The 20,132-nt window shown below is 40.6% G+C and overlaps 1 protein-coding gene across 3 annotated transcripts in view; it reads right to left on the bottom strand.

Annotated features, from left to right (window-relative positions):
- The window catches only part of wdfy4 (WDFY family member 4), a 191,577-nt gene that overhangs the window by 29,100 nt on the left and 142,345 nt on the right, over nucleotides 1–20,132 (bottom strand). For all 3 annotated transcript variants that reach the window (XM_064934604.1, XM_064934603.1, XM_064934605.1), the window contains exons 51-58: nucleotides 11,073–11,115; nucleotides 10,718–10,837; nucleotides 9,025–9,142; nucleotides 8,681–8,790; nucleotides 6,087–6,237; nucleotides 5,922–6,013; nucleotides 513–737; nucleotides 225–345 (exon numbers count right to left, since the gene is read on the bottom strand). In XM_064934604.1, the coding sequence (XP_064790676.1) occupies nucleotides 225–345; nucleotides 513–737; nucleotides 5,922–6,013; nucleotides 6,087–6,237; nucleotides 8,681–8,790; nucleotides 9,025–9,142; nucleotides 10,718–10,837; nucleotides 11,073–11,115 (980 nt within the window). The remainder of the gene's footprint in view (nucleotides 1–224; nucleotides 346–512; nucleotides 738–5,921; nucleotides 6,014–6,086; nucleotides 6,238–8,680; nucleotides 8,791–9,024; nucleotides 9,143–10,717; nucleotides 10,838–11,072; nucleotides 11,116–20,132) is intronic.

Raw genomic sequence — 20,132 nt, 5'->3', positions numbered from 1 at the left:
CAGCAGCCTTCTGTGATTTCCACATAGTACTGCAAACAATTTTCCCCCACAGGGAAAATAAAGTCAGAAAAGTAAAGCACAGCACTCCTGATTCTACTGTTTTGGGGTATTGTTAGAGAAGTGCTTGGATACGGTTTGTGTGGGATTGAATAGTGCTAGACAGTGTTGAGAGTGGTACAGAAAATTTGAGTAATGTTATGATCGTGTTATAATTGGAACTTTACCTTTGAATGGTTGAATGGAGGGTTTGAGCTTGTCCAGTCTGAAGAAAAAGGGGGTTGGCTGGGCGGGTGCTGATCCCTCCTTTTTTGAGCCGGCACGAGGAGGGTGGGGCTTGTTGAATAGCTGAGGTGTCAAAGGGTAGAGGTCATTCATAGAGACAACCCTCACTTTGGCCATCACTGGCTAAATCTGGCACAAATCAAGAGCCAACTGAAATATACCCCATTTCTACAACCAGTACCTCCTAGATATGTGTAATGGTAGATTGTCAAGGCTTCTCTCCTTCCTACCTGTTTGGGAACCTGTCCAAAGTTATTGACGTATCCCTGGATGGTACTCTTGATAAGGGGGTCTCTGAGTGCACCCTGCCCCCTTGTCCCTTTCCCTCTCTGGGCGTAGAAGTAGGGGTGGAATGTGTTGAGGGACTCTACAGCGGCTGGTCCCTGCTGGCAGTGCCCAAAAATCAGGTCGATCCACAGGTGGAGGTGGGAGCTAACATACTCACTCTCCAGAGCCTGGGGGACAGAGCAAAATAGTAAGATACAACGCAAACAGACATGCACCCACATACAGTGGTTCTTCCTGTAAAAGTTGTGTTATACTGCAACACACCTTGAGGGATTCCGCAGAATTCTATGGCACGTTATTTAATTGTCAACCATTGTCATTCATTTATTTGTATTAATTTTTTTCACCTTTATTTAACCAGGTAGGCAAGTTGAGAACAAGTTCTCATTTACAATTACGACCTGGCCAAGATAAAGCAAAGCAGTTCGACACATACATCAACACAGAGTTACACATGGAGTAAAACATACATACTGTCAATTATACAGTAGAAAATAAGTCTATATACAATGCTATAATATAATGCTAGTTAGTGCTAGTATGACCACGAGAGGGCATCTTTGAGAAACATGACTTTTTGTAATATTGGCTGTACTAAAGAATTTAAAAACGTTTTTTGTAAGAACATAGTATATGGGATTGATTTGAAATTTAACTTCAAAAGTTTGATTAATATTATGGTGTTTCTATGAAAAACAAAACCCTGGCACTGTACAACATGACCGTTTCCACACCCTAATTGTAGGCTAACCAACACCCAAACAGCGATTCAGTGAAAATAAAAATCTCATTGTTTTATCAAGACCAGTCCCATGCTTGTCTCAGAGCAGCGTGAAATGGTGCTAAAACAGTTACCCGGTAGGCTATTGCTTCAAATCCTATGTGAGAATGCCATTCATTGACTACAGCTCAGCGTTCAACACCATAGTGCCCCCAAAGCTCATCAATAAGCAAAGGACCCTGGGACCAAACACCTCCTTCTGCAACTGGATTCTGGACTTCCTGAGGGGCCGCCACCAGGCAAGGAAGACAAAGAAATAACTGCAGCATTGTCACAGATGTGATGGAAGGTTTCATCAAGCAGCTGAGTGACTACTTAAAGCAATATTTTGTTATGTTTAGGCCTGTTTACATAGGCCTAAACATAACTAAACATTTATATTTATATTATTGTACCTAATGTTGGCTGTTAGGCTAAATGTTTTTTTTCTTCTCCAAATGCAGACAATGATCCAAAACACACTGCTGCCCGTGTTTCATTGCAAATGAGGGCATAAACTGGCTGAAGACGCCAGCAGAGTAAGTAGACCTTTATGTTGTAAAAATAAATAAATGAATAAAAGACCTACAACACCTACGGTAGGCCTACAGTATATCTCAAAATATGTATTTCATCTCTACATGTATAGGTCTCCTGGTTTAAACCCAATCTAACTTGTTTGGCATCAACTGAAAACATGAGTCCGTAACTCTGCCAAGCCTACAGTACAAGCAAAGATGAACTGGTTTTATTTTATATTTATTTAACTAGGCAAGTCAGTTAAGAAATAATTCGTATTTACAATGAAAGCCTAGGAACAGTGGGTTAACTGCCTTGTTCAGGGGCAGAATGACAGATTTTTACTTTGTCAGCTCGGGGATTCAATCTAGCAACTTTTTGGTTACCTGCCCAATGCTCTAACCACTAGGCTACCTGCCGCCCAAACTGGTGAAGGCCATCAAGATGTTTTGGCTTGAGAAATAGCCGATACAACAGTGCAACAAATACATTGATCATCTCAGCAAGGTTTGGCCTGTGGTCGTGGAGCTGGGGGGGAAGTGCAACTAAAATGTAGTTTAACCTCTTACACTTATGGTGGCGCTATTTCATTTTTGGAAGAAAAACGTTCCCGTTTTAAACAAGATATTTTGTCACAAAAAGATGCTCGACTATGCATATAATTGCTACTGTTCGAAAGAAAACACTCTGACGTGTCCAGAAATACAAATATCTTCTCTGTGCGTGCCCTTTAACGTGAGCTTCAGGCAAAACCAAGATGACTTGGCATCCAGGAAATGACAAGGATTTTTGAGGCTCTGTCTTTCATGATCTCCTTATATGGCTGTGAACGCAAGAGGAATGAGTCTGCCCTTTCTGTCGTTTCCCCAAGGTGTCTGCAGCATTGTGACGTATTTGTAGGCAGATCGTTGGAAGATTGACCATAAGAGACCACATTTACCACGTGTCCGCCCGGTGTCCTGCGCCGAAATTGGTGCGCAAAGTCACCTGCCAGTATTTTTCCATGGGGCACAGAGAGAGAAGCAAGCTTCCATGAACTGCATGTCAATGAAGAGATATGTGAAAAAACACCTTGAGGATTGATTCCAAACAACGTTTGCCATGTTTCGGTCGATATTATGTAGTTAATCCGGAAAAAGTTTCACGTTGTAGGTGACTGCATTTTCGGTTCGTTTCGGTAGCCAGGCGCAATGTAGAAAACGGAACGATTTCTCCTACACACAGACGCTTTCAGGAAACACTGCGCATTTGGTATGTGGCTGGGAGTCTCCTCATTGAAAACATCAGAAGCTCTTCAAAGGTAAATGATTTTATTTATTTGGTTATCTGGCTTTTGTGAAAATGTTGCGTGCTACATGCTACACAAAATGCTATGCTAGCTTTGCATACTCTTACACAAATTAGTCAATTTCTATGGTTCAAAAGCATATTTTGAAAATCTGAGATGACAGTGTTGTTAAGAAAAGGCTAAGCTTGAGAGCAAACGCATTATTTTAATTTTATTTGCGATTTTCAGAAATCGTTAACGTTGCGTTATGCTAATGAGCCTGAGGCTTAGTCACAATCCCGGATCCGGGATGGGGAGTTTCAAGAGGTTAAATAAACATCTGCTTTTTGAGTGTATTTTTTCTCTTTATTTTATTAATGAAAGCATAAAGATGTTGATGAAGAACTGTTGGGGGATTTTCGCACCTACAGCAGCTGGGCTTTGAAGAGTTGCATGTCAATTCATAAACCATGTGAGTTGGAATCTCTTCCCATCTATTTTGCAATCTATATGGTTCTCTGATAATTTGCGGTTGCATTAGGTCTTAAGTTAGAAATGTAACACTTTAGAGTACTTAAGCATCGAATACATAGCAAATTTTCACACCTACAGTAGCCGGGCTATGAAGAGTCTATTGTCCTGCTAATAGGAAACATTGTTTGCATGATGGGCTACACTTTCAACAGTACATGTGAAAAACAGATGTTTGAAAACCTGTTTTCAAAATTCCTCCAGCTGTCCATCACTACTGTAAATAAAAACACAGCATATTGTTTACATTCTTTATTGTAACCACAATGTCACAAATAATTTGCATCTACCTTTCCAATTACTTTTAGAGTTTGGGGTTTACAAAAATGCAATGTGAGAATATCTAAAAATATGAATCATCGCTTTGTAAATAAGGATGCATTCTAAAAAGGAAAATGACATGCGCAAGAGACTGTGGTAATATTTTTCCTTTTAGAGACTATAATACTGTACATGGCATCCAGGTCCAGGTCATTTTCCTTTCTCTTAGAATTAAAACCTTAGTGTTACAACAGTTTTAGTTAGTAATACGCTACAATCCAGTAACAGCTTGTTCTGATCAAGTAGAAACAAAAAAATAAGTGTATTTTTTGGGGTGTGCGTGCAAGACAGAGGACAAGCAATTCTTACACCATTGTTCAGGGGGAATGGAAAAGTTTGTGTCGATTCATAAAACTTGCAATTGAAAATCTCTTCCCAATTATTTTGCAATCTATATGGCTCTCAAAAGCATAATCAGTGCTCTAACTCCCCCTTGCGGTGGTCTGGAGCATTGAAGCAGTGACGCAGAGTAACGTACTAAACCACAAATTACCTCTATGTCCCGCAGCATAATCTCCAAACTTTTAGTTGGGCAACCACTGTATGAACATACGGATGGATGGACAGACAGACACACGCACAGTAATATAAATGCACTCAAGAAACATCCAATTCTTTGTTGACTGGCATTTACAGTATAGTTGAATATATGAAAATGTACGAGGAGGACCTTCTAGCCACATACAAACCAGGAGCAACTCGGATAGGAGAGTTAACCCTAAAACCATCATTCATCCGCAACAGTATGAGATACAAACAAATCTAAGCCTTTTATAACCTCTGAATTATAACTCAAAGTGTGAACAAGGAAATAGAAACTCATTAGAAAGCCCAGTATCTATCAGATTACTCAGGTGTGAATTCCTACATGAGTCCATTTAAAAGTGAGGAGCAGGAAAATGTTGTGAGCTAATACTCTCATCACGACCGAATCACAGAATTACAGAATCATTTGCCTTGAATTAGCTTGAATTAGAGACATGTTTTGAACATTAGAAAAGTGGACATTATGACCAGAAGTCGCCGTTAAGGAGACCTTTAATAACAACAGATCTCAGTCTCATAACTGCTTTCTATTGTTCATATTGTTCCATATGGAGTTCATTTGCATATCAGGAAGAATAAACATGCAGCTAAAACAGCTAATTTGGTGTGGGAATTGGAGGCAATATGAGATTTTATGAGATTACAGACTGATAAACACCATACAGGCCTGGAGTGGAGTGGAGGGGAGGAAATATAGCGAGAGTGAAAGGGGAAAAAAGAGAGAGAAAAATAGAGAGAATGAGAGAGAGAGAGAGAGAGCAGGCATTCATCCCGAGTGTCAGGCAGTAGTAACAGAGTTATGAGAGAGTGTATTGTGTGTGTTCTTAATGGCTCTGAAAAGCCTGTTATCCTGTAATGCCAGTGGTTTTAAACACAGTAAAACAAGCCTTTAACCTATTTATAATAGGCATTTGTTGATGAGCACAAGAGCTGATTATCTATTTAAGTGCAGAAAACAATTTCACTCTTTCTGGTTCAACCCCGAGCCCAACTTAACGGGACAGCATGAATGTTTACCCCTTTCTTTAAAATTGTTTAGAAGTGACTGGGCCTAAAGAATAAGGGATATCTCCACTAAGATGGATAACAGCTAAAACACTAGCACACTGAGAGCAGTCAGTCTTAAAAATATAGAATTAGAATGACAAGAACCGACATCCCCATCCCTGTGCTATCTCCAGCCATTGTGCCCCCTTAGAAAGGCACTTAACCCCTAAACTTTTCCAGGGGTGATGCACTGTGGGTGTTTGTTGGAATGTTTCTCAGGTGAAAAATACAAAAAATATGAATGTAACAGTAAATGTTTCATCCTACTGTACTTCTTGTATTCATGGCAACTTTACGTGGTCGGCAGACTAGAAGAATTGTTTGGTGTACAAATAACAGCATGCGTGAAAGGCAACTGACCTCTCGGTGAACTCTGATGAACTCCCGGGGGTCTCCCTTGGCCCAGGGAGGGAGGACAACGTCCCCTAGAGTGGTACCGTCCTGCATACAGCCTGGAGACAGACACAACCATCTTCAGAATACATATTCACCATCAAAATACACACACACACAGACAATACACACCTAGTTTGAAGTGGTTTGTGTTAACCAGGAAGTCAGGTAGGTAGTAGAACTCTGGGATCAGCTCTCTGACATCGCTCATGTTGTCTCTGGAGGCGGAGTCCCAGTCCTTCTTCACACTATGGAACATCCTCTCTGCTATGTCATTCCCTCCCTGAGAGAGAGAGAGACAGAGAGAGAGAGAAAGAGACAGAGAGAGAGAGCGACATCAGCTTTAGCTGTCCACTCATTCACTCACACAGGCATGTCATTGTTACTTAAGCTACCTGTACCTTTGTGTGGCTGGATTGACATAAGAAGTGGGTAAGAATGTACAGTATGTCCGCGTGCTCTTGCGTGTACACATTCGTGCACATGTGTGCGTAATGGCAGAAGATGCAGCGTTTTCATTGCAAACCAAACTTTGGAATAGAAACATTTAATAAAGTAACCTAAACCATATTAAACACGTTTTCATTCTTGACATCCAGATGTTGACTGAAGCTTTTAATTTTTCCATAAAATCTTCTAACCCCTTGATAGAGATGCCATGAGGAGGAATGTAATTTACTGCAAAACAATTACCTTTATTCAATGAGAATAACACCCATACTGGCTAAACTCTGTTTGGGACATAAATCAAGTTACAGATATTACTGCAACTGCACACACTAATCTGGGGTTGAAAGGAAAAAGTGAGCACTGTGTTTTCAACAAGCTAATATCTTGATTGTTTTATTGTTTGATGATGACTATCAAATATGCAGACCTTCTCATTCGCATCTATTGGATTCCTAGATTGGAAATCAGCAGCTTTTACAACCAAATGGGATTCTTCTTTTGTTTTGTAATGTTACCACATTTATTTGCTTAATATACACTGAACAAATATATAAACACAACATATAAAGTGTATGTAACATACACATATGTTAATTGAGCTGAAAAAAAAAGATCAGAGAAAAGTTCCATAGACACAAAATATGATTTCCCTCACATTGTGTCCACAAATTTGTTTATATCCCTGTTAGTAAGCATGTCTCCTTTGCCAAGATAATCCATCCAGCTGACAGGTGTGGCATATCAAGAAGCTAATTAAACAGCATGATCATTACACAGGTTAACCTCTGAAAAGTGCCGTTTTGTCACACCACACAATGCCACAGATGTCTCAAGTTTTGAGGGCATGCTGACTGCAGGAATGTTAACCACAGAGCTTTGCCAGATAATTTAATGTTCGTTTCTCTACCATAAGTCGACTCCAAAGTCGCTTTAGAGAATTTGGCAGTACGTCCAACCGGCGTCGTGTGTGCGAGCAGTTTGCTGATGTCAACATTGTGAATAGAGTGCCCCATGGTGGAGGTTGGGTTATGTTTGAGCAGGCATAAGCTACGGAAAATGAACACAATTGCATTTTATCAATGGCAGTTTGAATGCACAGAGATATCATGACAAGATCCTGTGGCCCATTGTTGTGCCATTCATCCACTGTCATCACCTCATGTATAAGCATGATAATGCACGGCCCCATGTCGCAAGGATCTGTACACAAATCCTGAAAGCTGAAAATGTCCCAGTTCTTCCATGGCCTACATACTCACCAGACATGTCACCCATTGAGCACGTTTGGAATGACCTGGATTGACATGTACGACAGTGTGTGTCAGTTCCGGCCAATATCCAGCAACTTCGCACAGCCATTGAAAAGGAGTGGGAGAACATTCCACAATCAACAACCTGATCAACTCTATGCAAAGTGTGGTGGTCACAACAGATACTGACCAACAAATGCATATCTGTATTCCCAGTCATGTGAAATCCAATGGGCTGATTTCCTTATACAGTAAAATCGTTGAAATTGTTGCATGTTGCGTTGATAGTTTTGTTCGGTATTTATTGAAATCTCATTAAAATTCATTTGTTTCTAAATTAAAAAGCTGATATGGAATCCAGCGAGTCCAAAATAAGGAGGCAGACATTAAAGACATGCTCTGCAACTTTGGTAGTTCATACATGCATAATCTATGAGCAGAATTATTGTTTTACCTCAATTAGCCACAAAATCTCTAGTTTGAAAGCGACTGTTTTTCTGGAAGCTGTACTGCACCATTTTCCCTACATTTTCCCCAACGTGGGCCAGCCTCCTAGCAATTCCAGTTCTAGCCAATGAGCTTCAGCACCTTGCCATTTGAGTGACCACTTTTTGCTTGTGAGCGCTACTTTCAGAACTACAGCCTAAAAAGTATACAAAAGTACCGGATAATCTTTTTAAGGATTATTCGTTTTATGACATCTACAGAAAAGCCAAAAATACTATTTCGACATTTTCTGGTAAAATAATTGTTGTATTTAATGTACTGTGCTTTCTCTTTAGCTCAGCATACACCAGTAAAACATTACTATGGAAAAAAGAGATACAGTATGTACAGGCCTCAGTTCCAGCCACAAATACAACTTCAACTGACCAACTGGCTGAATCAGGTGTGTTCGGGTTGGTCTGGAAAAAAAGCCTGCACACCATGTAGCTCTCCTGGACCTTGGTTGAAAAACACTGGCCAATGGGGTCACATGCCAAGATGTAATGAGCCAAACAGAGCAGCTGACCCTTGACCTCTCACCTGTAGGGTCAGAAAGGTGTGTGAGAAGGGTTCCATCCGAACGAGGAAGGAAGACACGATGATGGCCGAAGAATAGTGGGTACAGTAGTGACACCTCACTGCCAGGTCACCTAGAACAGCCAAAATACTCAGCCATGAATAACCAATACAACACAAAATACATCCTGTAATGAACTATGAGAAAATCATGTGATTTGACACTGTATTGCTTCAGATTGTAGGCCACACATGTTAAATATCAGCGATGTTAGAACTGTGGGCAGTGTAATGTGAAATTAAAGTGTTGAGTTGTTGCAGTAGGGGTTGCAGTTAGTACAACATCAGCACATGTTATGGTACACTACCTTCACTAATTTCCACTTCATTAAATCTCTGAATAAACATGTCTCTCCTCTTCTCTGTCTGGGCTCCCATTGGTTTCGAGAGGTCACGAAATGTCGCCGGTTTGGTCAGATCCAGGGTCTATCAATAAATAGTATATGACATGTAAATATGCAATCAATAATTATAACAATTCACCCTTCGCTAAGCCCTGTCCCCTTGGTTACTGCTGCAACCTCGATCAAAGTTTTCCCAGGAAGCCCAATAGCCGTTTCAAACCACTGGAGAAAACCCCTCACAATGATAGTAAACTGTGTTTTTAATACACAATGAAATTAAACAGACTACCACTTGCTAATCAGGAGCCCCTTGAGCATGTTGTGGTGGACTGTCATAATTGCTTCACAGGAACATGGTAAAATAAAGTTTGTAGTTGTGGTGAGCCACTGGATGGCTCTGAATGCACGGTCAGCTGAGCATGCAGTCAAAGCTACTTACAGCTTGTGGAGCCAACTAGTGCTCTCAAATCGTATCCTACTGATGTTGACAGCATAACTACCATAAAAAGCAGATAAAACAGTTGGATCACATACATCTATGCTCTAACTAAACCATGTTAGAAATTCCAATAGCAGTGTGTTTTCATAAAATAATCCCATTAGTGGCATGTCCAACTTCTAGGAAGATTTAAAATCCCTTAACCCCAAGATTTTCCCCACGCTTTCACCATCATTGTAAAGCCCAAATTATTTACTTGGGGAGGCAGGGTAGCCTGGTGGTTAGAGCGTAGGACTAGTAACCAGAAGGTTGCAAGTTCAAACTCCCGAGCTGACAAGGTACAAATCTGTCATTATGCCCCTGAGCAGTCAGTTAACCCACTGTTCCTGGGCCAGGCATGTAATAATGTAGAGAATCATTCTATCAACTAAACCGCTGGGAAATATATTTTCTATAACCCCAAATATGATATTTTCAGCTGTTTGAACCTGGTGTACAAAACTGAAAGTAAATGTTGCACAAACAAAACTTAAGAATGGGAAGCATAGAAATAGCACAAATAGAACAGCTCAACTACTTCTTAGACTTTCTTTCAATGAGATAGATTTATAACAAAAATGTCTATGTGAATTTGGTTGGGTCGCCAAAAAAGTTAGATATTGCAGCTTTAATGTGAATAGTGATTAATTTACATTTGTCCCTCAGGTTTAAGGTCATCCCTGTAACGTGAACTGAACTCTTGTTTCAATTTGATAAAACTAATTTTGTACATTATTTTCTCAAAAGGAACACCTTATAGTCAAATCATTGTGTAGAAGCAGGTAAGCTGAATATACTCTATTTGGCCATTTTATGGTGTTTTGTGTTGGAAAACTGAGTGTGTCGGAACATAACACATCAACCCTATTACATATCGATAGAGAGGCTAGAAATGTTTTAACAAGTTCACATTTTTGGTTAAACTTGCATTCAATTGCCCCTCCCTGATGCACACAAGCTTCTATATAGTCCTTTTTCTTAATTTAAATTCTTGAGATGGGAAATCATGCTTGTTACTAAGTTGAACATGCGCTCTTTATGACAAAATTAGGTTAAATAAGTAGTTACACAGCCAGTATTATTACAGATATGAGACATACAGAGACAGAGATGGACACAGAGAGACAGACACACAGACAGACACACAGACAGACAGAGACAGACAGTATTACTCCTCACCTCCGACTTGTAGTCAGCTAGGACCCAGGGGAAGACGGGGTACTGCATGAGGTCACTATAGGTTCTACCAGCCAGAGTGTTCAAATGCATCAGGTACTCAAAATTACTAATGTCCCCACGCTGTCAGAGTAAAAGAACACAGACAAACACAATCTGTATTTAGATAATACTGCACTGTCAGATAGAACACACACATGCATGATATATCATGTTGATAATACTAGAAGATATTAAGAATATTAAAATATGATGTGTTTTCCACAATGTTCACAATAAATACAAACATTTGTCAGTCATAGAAAAACAACTGAAGTTCTCAGTAGATCACTATCAATTATGTCAAACAGTACAGTACCTGCCATTTCACCTGAGTAGTCTTCTCCATCACTGGAGTCTTCCTGAACAACACAACAACAACAGAACATCAGAATATCAACTGTCAACTGCATTAAGCCACATCTACCAGTTTACATAGGCTACTCGACATGTTAGTCATGACCTGCAGTACCATTCAATGTTTTTTCTTTATTTTTACTATTTTCTACATTGTAGAATAATAGTGAAGACACCACAACTATGAAATAACACATATGGTATCATGTAGTAACCAAAAAAGTGTTAAATCAAAATATATTTTATATTAGAGATTCTTCAAAGTAGCCACCCTTTGCCTTGATGACAGCTTTGCACACTCTTGGCATTCTCTAAACCAGCTTCACCTGGAATGCTTTTCAAACAGTCTTGAAGGAGTTCCCACATATTCTGTACACTTGTTGACTGCTTTTCCTTCACTCTGCATTTCCAACTCATCCCAAACCATCTCAATTGGGTTGAGGTCTTGTGATTGTGGAGGCCAAGTAATCTGGCGCAGCACTCCATCATTCTCCTTCTTGGTCAAATAGCACTTACATAGCCTGGAGGTGTGTTGGGTCATTGTCCTGTTGAAAAACAAGTGATAGTCCCAACAATTGATAGTCCTTGTCTCATCGCGCACCAGCGACTCCTGTGGTGGGCCAGGCGCAGCGCGCGCTAACCAAGGTTGCCAAGTGCACGGTACACATTGGTGCAGCTGGCTTCCGGGTTGGATGCACACTGTGTTAAGAAGCAGTGCGGCTTGGTTGGGTTGTGTATTGGAGGACGCATGACTTTCAACCTTCGTCTCTCCCGAGCCCGTACGGGAGTTGTAGTGATAAGACAAGATAGTAGCTACTAAAACAATTGGTTACCATGAAATTGGGGAGAAAAAGGGGTAAAAAAAGTGTTAATTCAGTATTGTTGTAATTGTCATTATTACAAATAAATAAAAAAGTTGGCTGATTAATCGGTATCGGCTTTTTTGGTCCTCCAATAATCGGTATCAGTGTTGAAAAATCATAATCGGTCGACTTCTAAAACATACCCTCGTAAAACTGACCACCCTACCAATCCTCGACTTCGGCGATGTCATTAACAAAATAGCTTCCAATACTCTACTCAGCCAGCTGGATGCAGTCTATCACAGTGCCATCCGTTTCTTCACCAAAGCCCCTTATGGCACCTACCACTGCGACCTGTATGCTCTCGTCGGCTGGCCCTCGTTACATATTCATCACCAGACCCACTGGCTCCATGTCATCTATAAGTCTATGCTAGGTAAAGCTCCACCTTATCTCAGCTCACTGGTCACGATAACAACACCCACCCGTAGCACGCGTTCCAGCAGGTATATCTCACTGGTCATCCTCTAAGCCAACACCTCCTTTAGCCGCCTTTCCTTCCAGTTCTCTGCTGCCAATGACTGGAATGAATTGCAAACATCGCTGAAGTTGGAGACTTATATTTCCCTCACTAACATCTGAGCAGCTAACGAATCGCTGCAGCTGTACATAGCGCACCCAATCTACCTACCTCATCCCCATATTGTTTTTATTTACTTTTCTGCTCTTTTGTACACCAGTATTTCTACTTGCACATCATCATCTGCTCATCTATCACTCCAGTGTTCATTTGCTAAATTGTAATTATTCTGCTACTATGGCCTACTTATTGCCTTACCTCCTCATGCCATTTGCACACACTTTTTGCACACACAGACTTTCATTTTAGCCAGCAGCCTAAACACCGTGACTAAACGGTTGCTAGATCAAATCCCCAAACTGACAAGGTAACAATCTGTTGTTCTGCCCCTGAACAAGGCAGTTAACCCACTGTTCCTAGGACGTCATTGTACATAAGAATTTGTTCTTAACTGACTTGCCTACTTAAATAAAGGTAAAAATAAATAAAAATGACTCATGACAGACGGTCACCGCAACAGCCCTAGTGGAGATGAGTGTGTGTAATGTGTACCCAGCAAACAAAAATTGGTTCTGTGCAAGTTCCCAGAACATTTGTTCGGTCTCTGCAAATGTTCTCATAGAATGTTTGTATAAAACACTTGCCTGATGTTGCAAGAATGTTCCTAGAACACATTTAATCTGTTCTTTAAAGGTTCCCAGAATGTTTCATTAGGTTGGGAACTGTCTGGTGAGAACAATGTGGGGACATCCCAAAATACAAAAACTGTCCAGTTGTGTGGATGATCTACAATGTTTCTTTTAGTATGCAAAAAACATTCACCTGATGTTGCAAGAACTTTCCCAGAAAACATTTCGGAATCATATCGGGTGCATTTTTAAAAAGTTGAACAGTTCATTTTTACACCATGTTTATTTATTTTTTCAGTTAGTCTAAATTCTGCATTTGACTAGATTTATAAATTTGGACTAAATAAAGATTTACTCTCTTTTAGTAGAGTATACCTGAGCCTCAATTTCCTTTTTTTTCTCAAAAGAAACACGTTTAAAGAACATGTGGGATTGAACCTGCAGATCTGCAGCCAGATCATTAATCCTCCATGCCAGTGGTTCCCAAACTTTTTATAGTCCCGTACCCCTTCAAACATTCAACCTTCAGCTACGTACTGCCTTTAGCACCGGGGTCAGCGCACTCTCAAATGTTGTTTTTTGCCATCATTGTAGGCTTGTCACACACACACACACTTTACAATACATTTATTAAATGCAAGAACAAGTGAAAGTTTTTGTCACAACCCGGCTTGTGGGAAGTGACAAAGAGCTCTTTTAGGACCAGGGTACAAATAATATAATAATAATAATCAATCATTTTGCTCTTTATTTTACCATCTTACATATAAAACCTTATTTGTTCATCGAAAATTGTGAAAAACTCACCACAGTTGAATGAGAAGGGTGTGCTTGAAAGGATGCACATAACTCTGCAATGTTGGTTTGTATTGGAGAGTCTCAGTCTTAAAACGTTTTCAAAAACAGTCTGTGCCTGTATTTAGGTGTCATATGAGTGAGGGCCAAGAATAGACTCTCACATAGGTACGTGGTTGCAAAGGGCATCAGTGTCTATTTTATTTATACCTTTATTTCACTAGGCAAGTCAGTTAAGAATAAATTCTTATTTTCAATGACGGCCTATGAACAGTTAACTGCCTATTCAGATTTGTACCTTGTCAGCTGGGGGATTCGAACATGCAGCCTTTAAGTTACTAGTCCAACACTCTAACCACTAGGCTACCCTGCCACCCTCAGTGGCTTAACAGCACAATTTTCCAAGTCAGGATACTCTGAGGGCAGCCCAATCCAGAAATCTGGCAGCGGCTTCTGATTAAATACAATTTTCACAGAACCGCTTGTTGCAACTTCGATGAGGCTCTATTGTTCAGATATTGGAAAGTGGACTGGAGGCAGGGCATGAAAGGGATAACGAATCCAGTTGTTTGTGTCATCCATTTCGGGAAAGTACTGGCGTAATTGGGTACCCAACTCACTCAGGTGCTTCGCTACATCACATTTGACATTGTCCATAAGCTTGAGTTCATTTGCACACAAAAATTCATACAATGATGGAAAGACCTGTGTGTTGTCCTTGTTAATGCAGACATAGAAGGCTCCAACTTTTTAATCATAGCCTCAATTTTGTCCCGCACATTGAATATAGTTGTGGAGAGTCCATGTAATCCTAGATTCAGATGATTCAGGCAGAAAAAACATCACCCAGATAGGCCAGTCGTGTGATAAACTCATCATCATGCAACCAGCCAGACAAGTGAAAATGATGGTCAGTAAAAGAATGCTTTAAGCTCACCTCTCAATTCCTCAAAAAACGTGTCAATACTTTGCCCCTTGATAACCAGCGCAATTCTGTATGTTGTAAAAGCGTTACATGGTCGCTGCCCATAGCATTGCATAGTGCAGAAAATACACGAGAGTTCAGGGGCCTTGCTTTAACAAAGTTAACCATTTTCACCGTAGTGTCCAAAACATCTTTCAAGCTGTCAGGCATTCCCTTGGCAGCAAAAGCCTCTTGGTGGATGCTGCAGTGTACCCAAGTTGCACAGAGCAACTGGTTGCACACGCATTACCACTCCACTATGTCTCCCTGTCATGGCTTTTGCGCCATCAGTACAGATACCAACATGAGCAGCAGCTACATACGGACCATTAGTGGAATTCCCACAAGAGAATAATGGTTAATGTGATTGGATATTAATTATTTGACGAGGCTACCTGTATTTGACATTGTGTTGAACACTGTTCGCTGAACACTAGATGGTTTAATTTTATTTTTGGCAGTGAAACCAGGCTACTCAGGCAAGAAAAACATTTTAAAATGTAAAATTGTATGAATGCCATCACAACTGAGCATATTTTGTGTTTTGGGAATCTATCTCTTGTACTGTTCCCACACTGTTCCTACCTGTTCTGGGAACCTTTAAAGAACTAAGAAAGGCTGTTCTGTCAGCATTCTTGAAACATCAAAGAAACGTGTTGTGCACCCTGATATAAACATTATCTGACTGTCAGCACAACTGGACAGTTTCTGTGGAAACATATCTTTCAGAACCTAATGGGAACCATTAAAGAACCATTAAAGAACAGACTAAATGTGTTCTTGGAACGTTCTTGTAACATCAGGTAAATATTTTCCACCCATTCTCTGAATGTTTTGAGGATTTTACCATGCTAATGTTAAATAAAACCCTAACTAGAACTTAATGGGAATCTTAGCAAATGTTCTGGGAATGTTCCTGGATTGCTGGGTAGTTAATACTGTACTTTGTGTGTGTGAACCAATGGATGAGCTCTCAGGTGGAATGGAATGGCCAGTTAACTGGAGCTGCTGACAGACTACACTGCCAACTAACTTTGCAGGCCATATCAACTGGTTGAACCTCTTCACTCTACTGTAAATCGAAAATGCTATGTACTTATCGTCATAGATTACTACAGTACAGTACTGTTTTGTACATAACAGTACAAACTATGCAGGCTTGGTTTCCACGACTATGGTTGATGTGTATGTAAACAGGCGGGCTCAGTACAGCTTGCTTTGACTCAGCTTGCTTCAGCTCAGTCGTGTGAAAAGCCCCTAAATTACATCTAATAATGGTCATGGGCTTAATCCGGACAGGTTGCTTAACTAAGCTCAGAAACAGCAGTAACATTGAGTTATTTCTCACTCATAAGGCCCAGAAATAAAGTCTAAACAGCAGACTTGTAGTAAATGTCTGGTTCCAATTTCCAGAAATATCTCTGGGTTATATGATACTCATACAAAGTCATACACTTGATTTCACAAATCAAGAGCCATCTGAAGTACAGTGCCTTGCGAAAGTATTTGGCCCCCTTGAACTTTGCGACCTTTTGCCACATTTCAGGCTTCAAACATAAAGATATAAAACTGTATTTTTTTGTGAAGAATCAACAACAAGTGGGACACAATCATGAAGTGGAACGACATTTATTGGATATTTCAAACTTTTTTAACAAATCAAAAACGGAAAAATTGGGCGTGCAAAATTATTCAGCCCCCTTAACCTCTTACACTTATGGTGGCGCTATTTCATTTTTGGAAGAAAAACGTTCCCGTTTTAAACAAGATATTTTGTCACAAAAAGATGCTCGACTATGCATATAATTGCTACTGTTCGAAAGAAAACACTCTGACGTGTCCAGAAATACAAATATCTTCTCTGTGCGTGCCCTTTAACGTGAGCTTCAGGCAAAACCAAGATGACTTGGCATCCAGGAAATGACAAGGATTTTTGAGGCTCTGTCTTTCATGATCTCCTTATATGGCTGTGAACGCAAGAGGAATGAGTCTGCCCTTTCTGTCGTTTCCCCAAGGTGTCTGCAGCATTGTGACGTATTTGTAGGCAGATCGTTGGAAGATTGACCATAAGAGACCACATTTACCACGTGTCCGCCCGGTGTCCTGCGCCGAAATTGGTGCGCAAAAGTCACCTGCCAGTATTTTTCCATGGGGCACAGAGAGAGAAGCAAGCTTCCACGAACTGCATGTCAATGAAGAGATATGTGAAAAAACACCTTGAGGATTGATTCCAAACAACGTTTGCCATGTTTCGGTCGATATTATGTAGTTAATCCGGAAAAAGTTTCACGTTGTAGGTGACTGCATTTTCGGTTCGTTTCGGTATCCAGGCGCAATGTAGAAAACGGAACGATTTCTCCTACACACAGACGCTTTCAGGAAACACTGCGCATTTGGTATGTGGCTGGGAGTCTCCTCATTGAAAACATCAGAAGCTCTTCAAAGGTAAATGATTTTATTTATTTGGTTATCTGGCTTTTGTGAAAATGTTGCATGCTACATGCTACACAAAATGCTATGCTAGCTTTGCATACTCTTACACAAATTAGTCAATTTCTATGGTTCAAAAGCATATTTTGAAAATCTGAGATGACAGTGTTGTTAAGAAAAGGCTAAGCTTGAGAGCAAACGCATTATTTTAATTTTATTTGCGATTTTCAGAAATCGTTAACGTTGCGTTATGCTAATGAGCCTGAGGCTTAGTCACAAACCCGGATCCGGTTTGGGGAGTTTCAAGAAGTTAAGTTAATACTTTGTAGCGCCACCTTTTGCTGCGATTACAGCTGTAAGTCGCTTGAGGTATGTCTCTATCAGTTTTGCACATCGAGAGACTGACATTTTTTCCCATTCCTCCTTGCAAAACAGCTCGAGCTCAGTGAGGTTGGATGGAGAGCATTTGTGAAAAGCAGTTTTCAGTTCTTACCACAGATTCTCGATTGGATTCAGGTCTGGACTTTGACTTGGCCATTCTAACACCTGGATATGTTTATTTTTGAACCATTCCATTGTAGATTTTGCTTTATGTTTTGGATCATTGTCTTGTTGGAATACAAATCTCCGTCCCAGTCTCAGGTCTTTTGCAGACTCCATCAGGTTTTCTTCCAGAATGGTCCTGTATTTGGCTCCATCCATCTTCCCATCAATTTTAACCATCTTCCCTGTCCCTGCTGAAGAAAAGCAGGCCCAAACCATGACGCTGCCACCACCATGTTTGACAGTGGGGATGGTGTGTTCAGAGTGATGAGCTGTGTTGCTTTTATGCCAAACATAACGTTTTGCATTGTTGCCAAAAAGTTCAATTTTGGTTTCATCTGACCAGAGCACCTTCTTCCACATGTTTGGTGTGTCTCCCAGGTGGCTTGTGGCAAACTTTAAATGACACTTTTTATGGATATCTTTAAGAAATGGCTTTCTTCTTGCCACTCTTCCATAAAGGCCAGATTTGTGCAATATACGACTGATTGTTGTCCTATGGAAAGAGTCTCCCACCTCAGCTTTAGATATCTGCAGTTCATCCAGAGTGATCATGGGCCTCTTGGCTGCATCTCTGATCAGTCTTCTCCTTGTATGAGCTGAAAGTTTAGAGGGACGGCCAGGTCTTGGTAGATTTGCAGTGGTCTGATACTCCTTCCATTTCAATTTTATCGCTTGTACAGTGCTCCTTGGGATGTTTAAAGCTTGGGAAATCTTTTTGTATCCAAATCCAGCTTTAAACTTCTTCACAACAGTATCTCGGACCTGCCTGGTGCGTTCCTTGTTCTTCATGATGCTCTCTGCGCTTTTAACGGACCTCTGAGACTATCACAGTGCAGGTGCATTTATACGGCAGCCGCCCTACCGCTCAGGAAGGAGACACATTCTGTCTCCTAAAGATGAACGTACTTTGATGCGAAAAGGGCAAATCAATTCCAAAGCAGCAAAGGACCTTATCAAGATGCTGGAGGTACAAAAGTATCTATATCCACAGTAAAATGAGTCCTATATCGACACAACTTGAAAGGCTGCTCAGCAAGGAAGAAGCCACTAGTACAAAACCGCCATAAAAAAGCCAGACTATGGTTTGCAACTGCACATGGGGACAAAGATTGTCCTTTTTGGAGAAATTACCTCTGGTCTGAGGAATCAAAAATAAAACTGTTTTGCCATAATGACCATTGCTATGTTTGGAGGAAAAAAGGGAGAGGCTTGCAAGCCAAAGAACACCATCCCAACTGTGAAGCATGGGGTGGCAGCATCATGTTGTGGGGGTGCTTTGCTGCAGGAGGGTCTGCAGTTCACAAAATAGATGGCATCATGAGGGAGGAAAAGTATGTGAATATATTGAAGCAACATCTCAAGACATCAGTCAGGAAGTTAAAGCTTGGTCGCAAATGGGTCTTCCAAATGGACAATGACCCCAAGCATACTTCCAAAGTTGTGGCAAAATGGCTTAAGTCTTGAAACTCTGGGGGCGCTATATCATTTTTGGATAAAAAGACGTGCCCGTTTTAAGCGCATTATTTTGTCACAAAAAGATGCTCGACTATGCATATAATTGGTAGCTTTGGAAAGAAAACACTCTGACGTTTCCAGAACTGCAAAGATATTCTCTGTGCGTGCCCTAGAACGTGAGCTACAGGCAAAACCAAGATGAAACGGCATCCAGGAAATGAGCAGGATTTTTGAGGCTCCGTTTTCCATTGTCTCCTTATATGGCTGTGAATGCGAGAGGAATGAGTCTGCCCTTTCTGTCGTTTCCCCAAGGTGTCTGCAGCATTGTGACGTATTTGTAGGCATATCATTGGAAGATTGACCATAAGAGGCCACATTTACCAGGTGTCTGCCCGGTGTCCTGCGCCGAAATTGGTGCGCAAACCTCAGCTGCAAGTATTTTTCCATGGAATTCAGAGAAGAAAGCAGGCTTCCACGAACGATATATCAATGAAGAGATATGTGAAAAAACACCTTGAGGATTGATTCCAAACAACGTTTGCCATGTTTCGGTCGATATTATGGAGTTAATTCGGAAAAAGTTTGACGTTGTTGGTGACTGAATTTTCGGTTCGTTTCGGTAGCCAAATGTGATGTAAAAAACGGAGCGATTTCTCCTACACAAAGATGCTTTCAGGAAACACTGAACATTTGCTATGTAACTGAGAGTCTCCTCATTGAAAACATCCGAAGCTCTTCAAAGGTAAATGATTTTATTTATTTGGTTATCTGGTTTTTGTGAAAATGTTGCGTGCTAAATGCTACTCAAAATGCTAAGCTA

This window comes from Oncorhynchus masou, chromosome 24 (genome assembly GCF_036934945.1).
Source record: "Oncorhynchus masou masou isolate Uvic2021 chromosome 24, UVic_Omas_1.1, whole genome shotgun sequence".
NCBI classification, from domain to species: Eukaryota; Metazoa; Chordata; class Actinopteri; order Salmoniformes; family Salmonidae; genus Oncorhynchus; species Oncorhynchus masou.
Note: the sequence above shows the minus strand (reverse complement) of the source record. Positions and strands in the feature narration are given on the sequence as shown.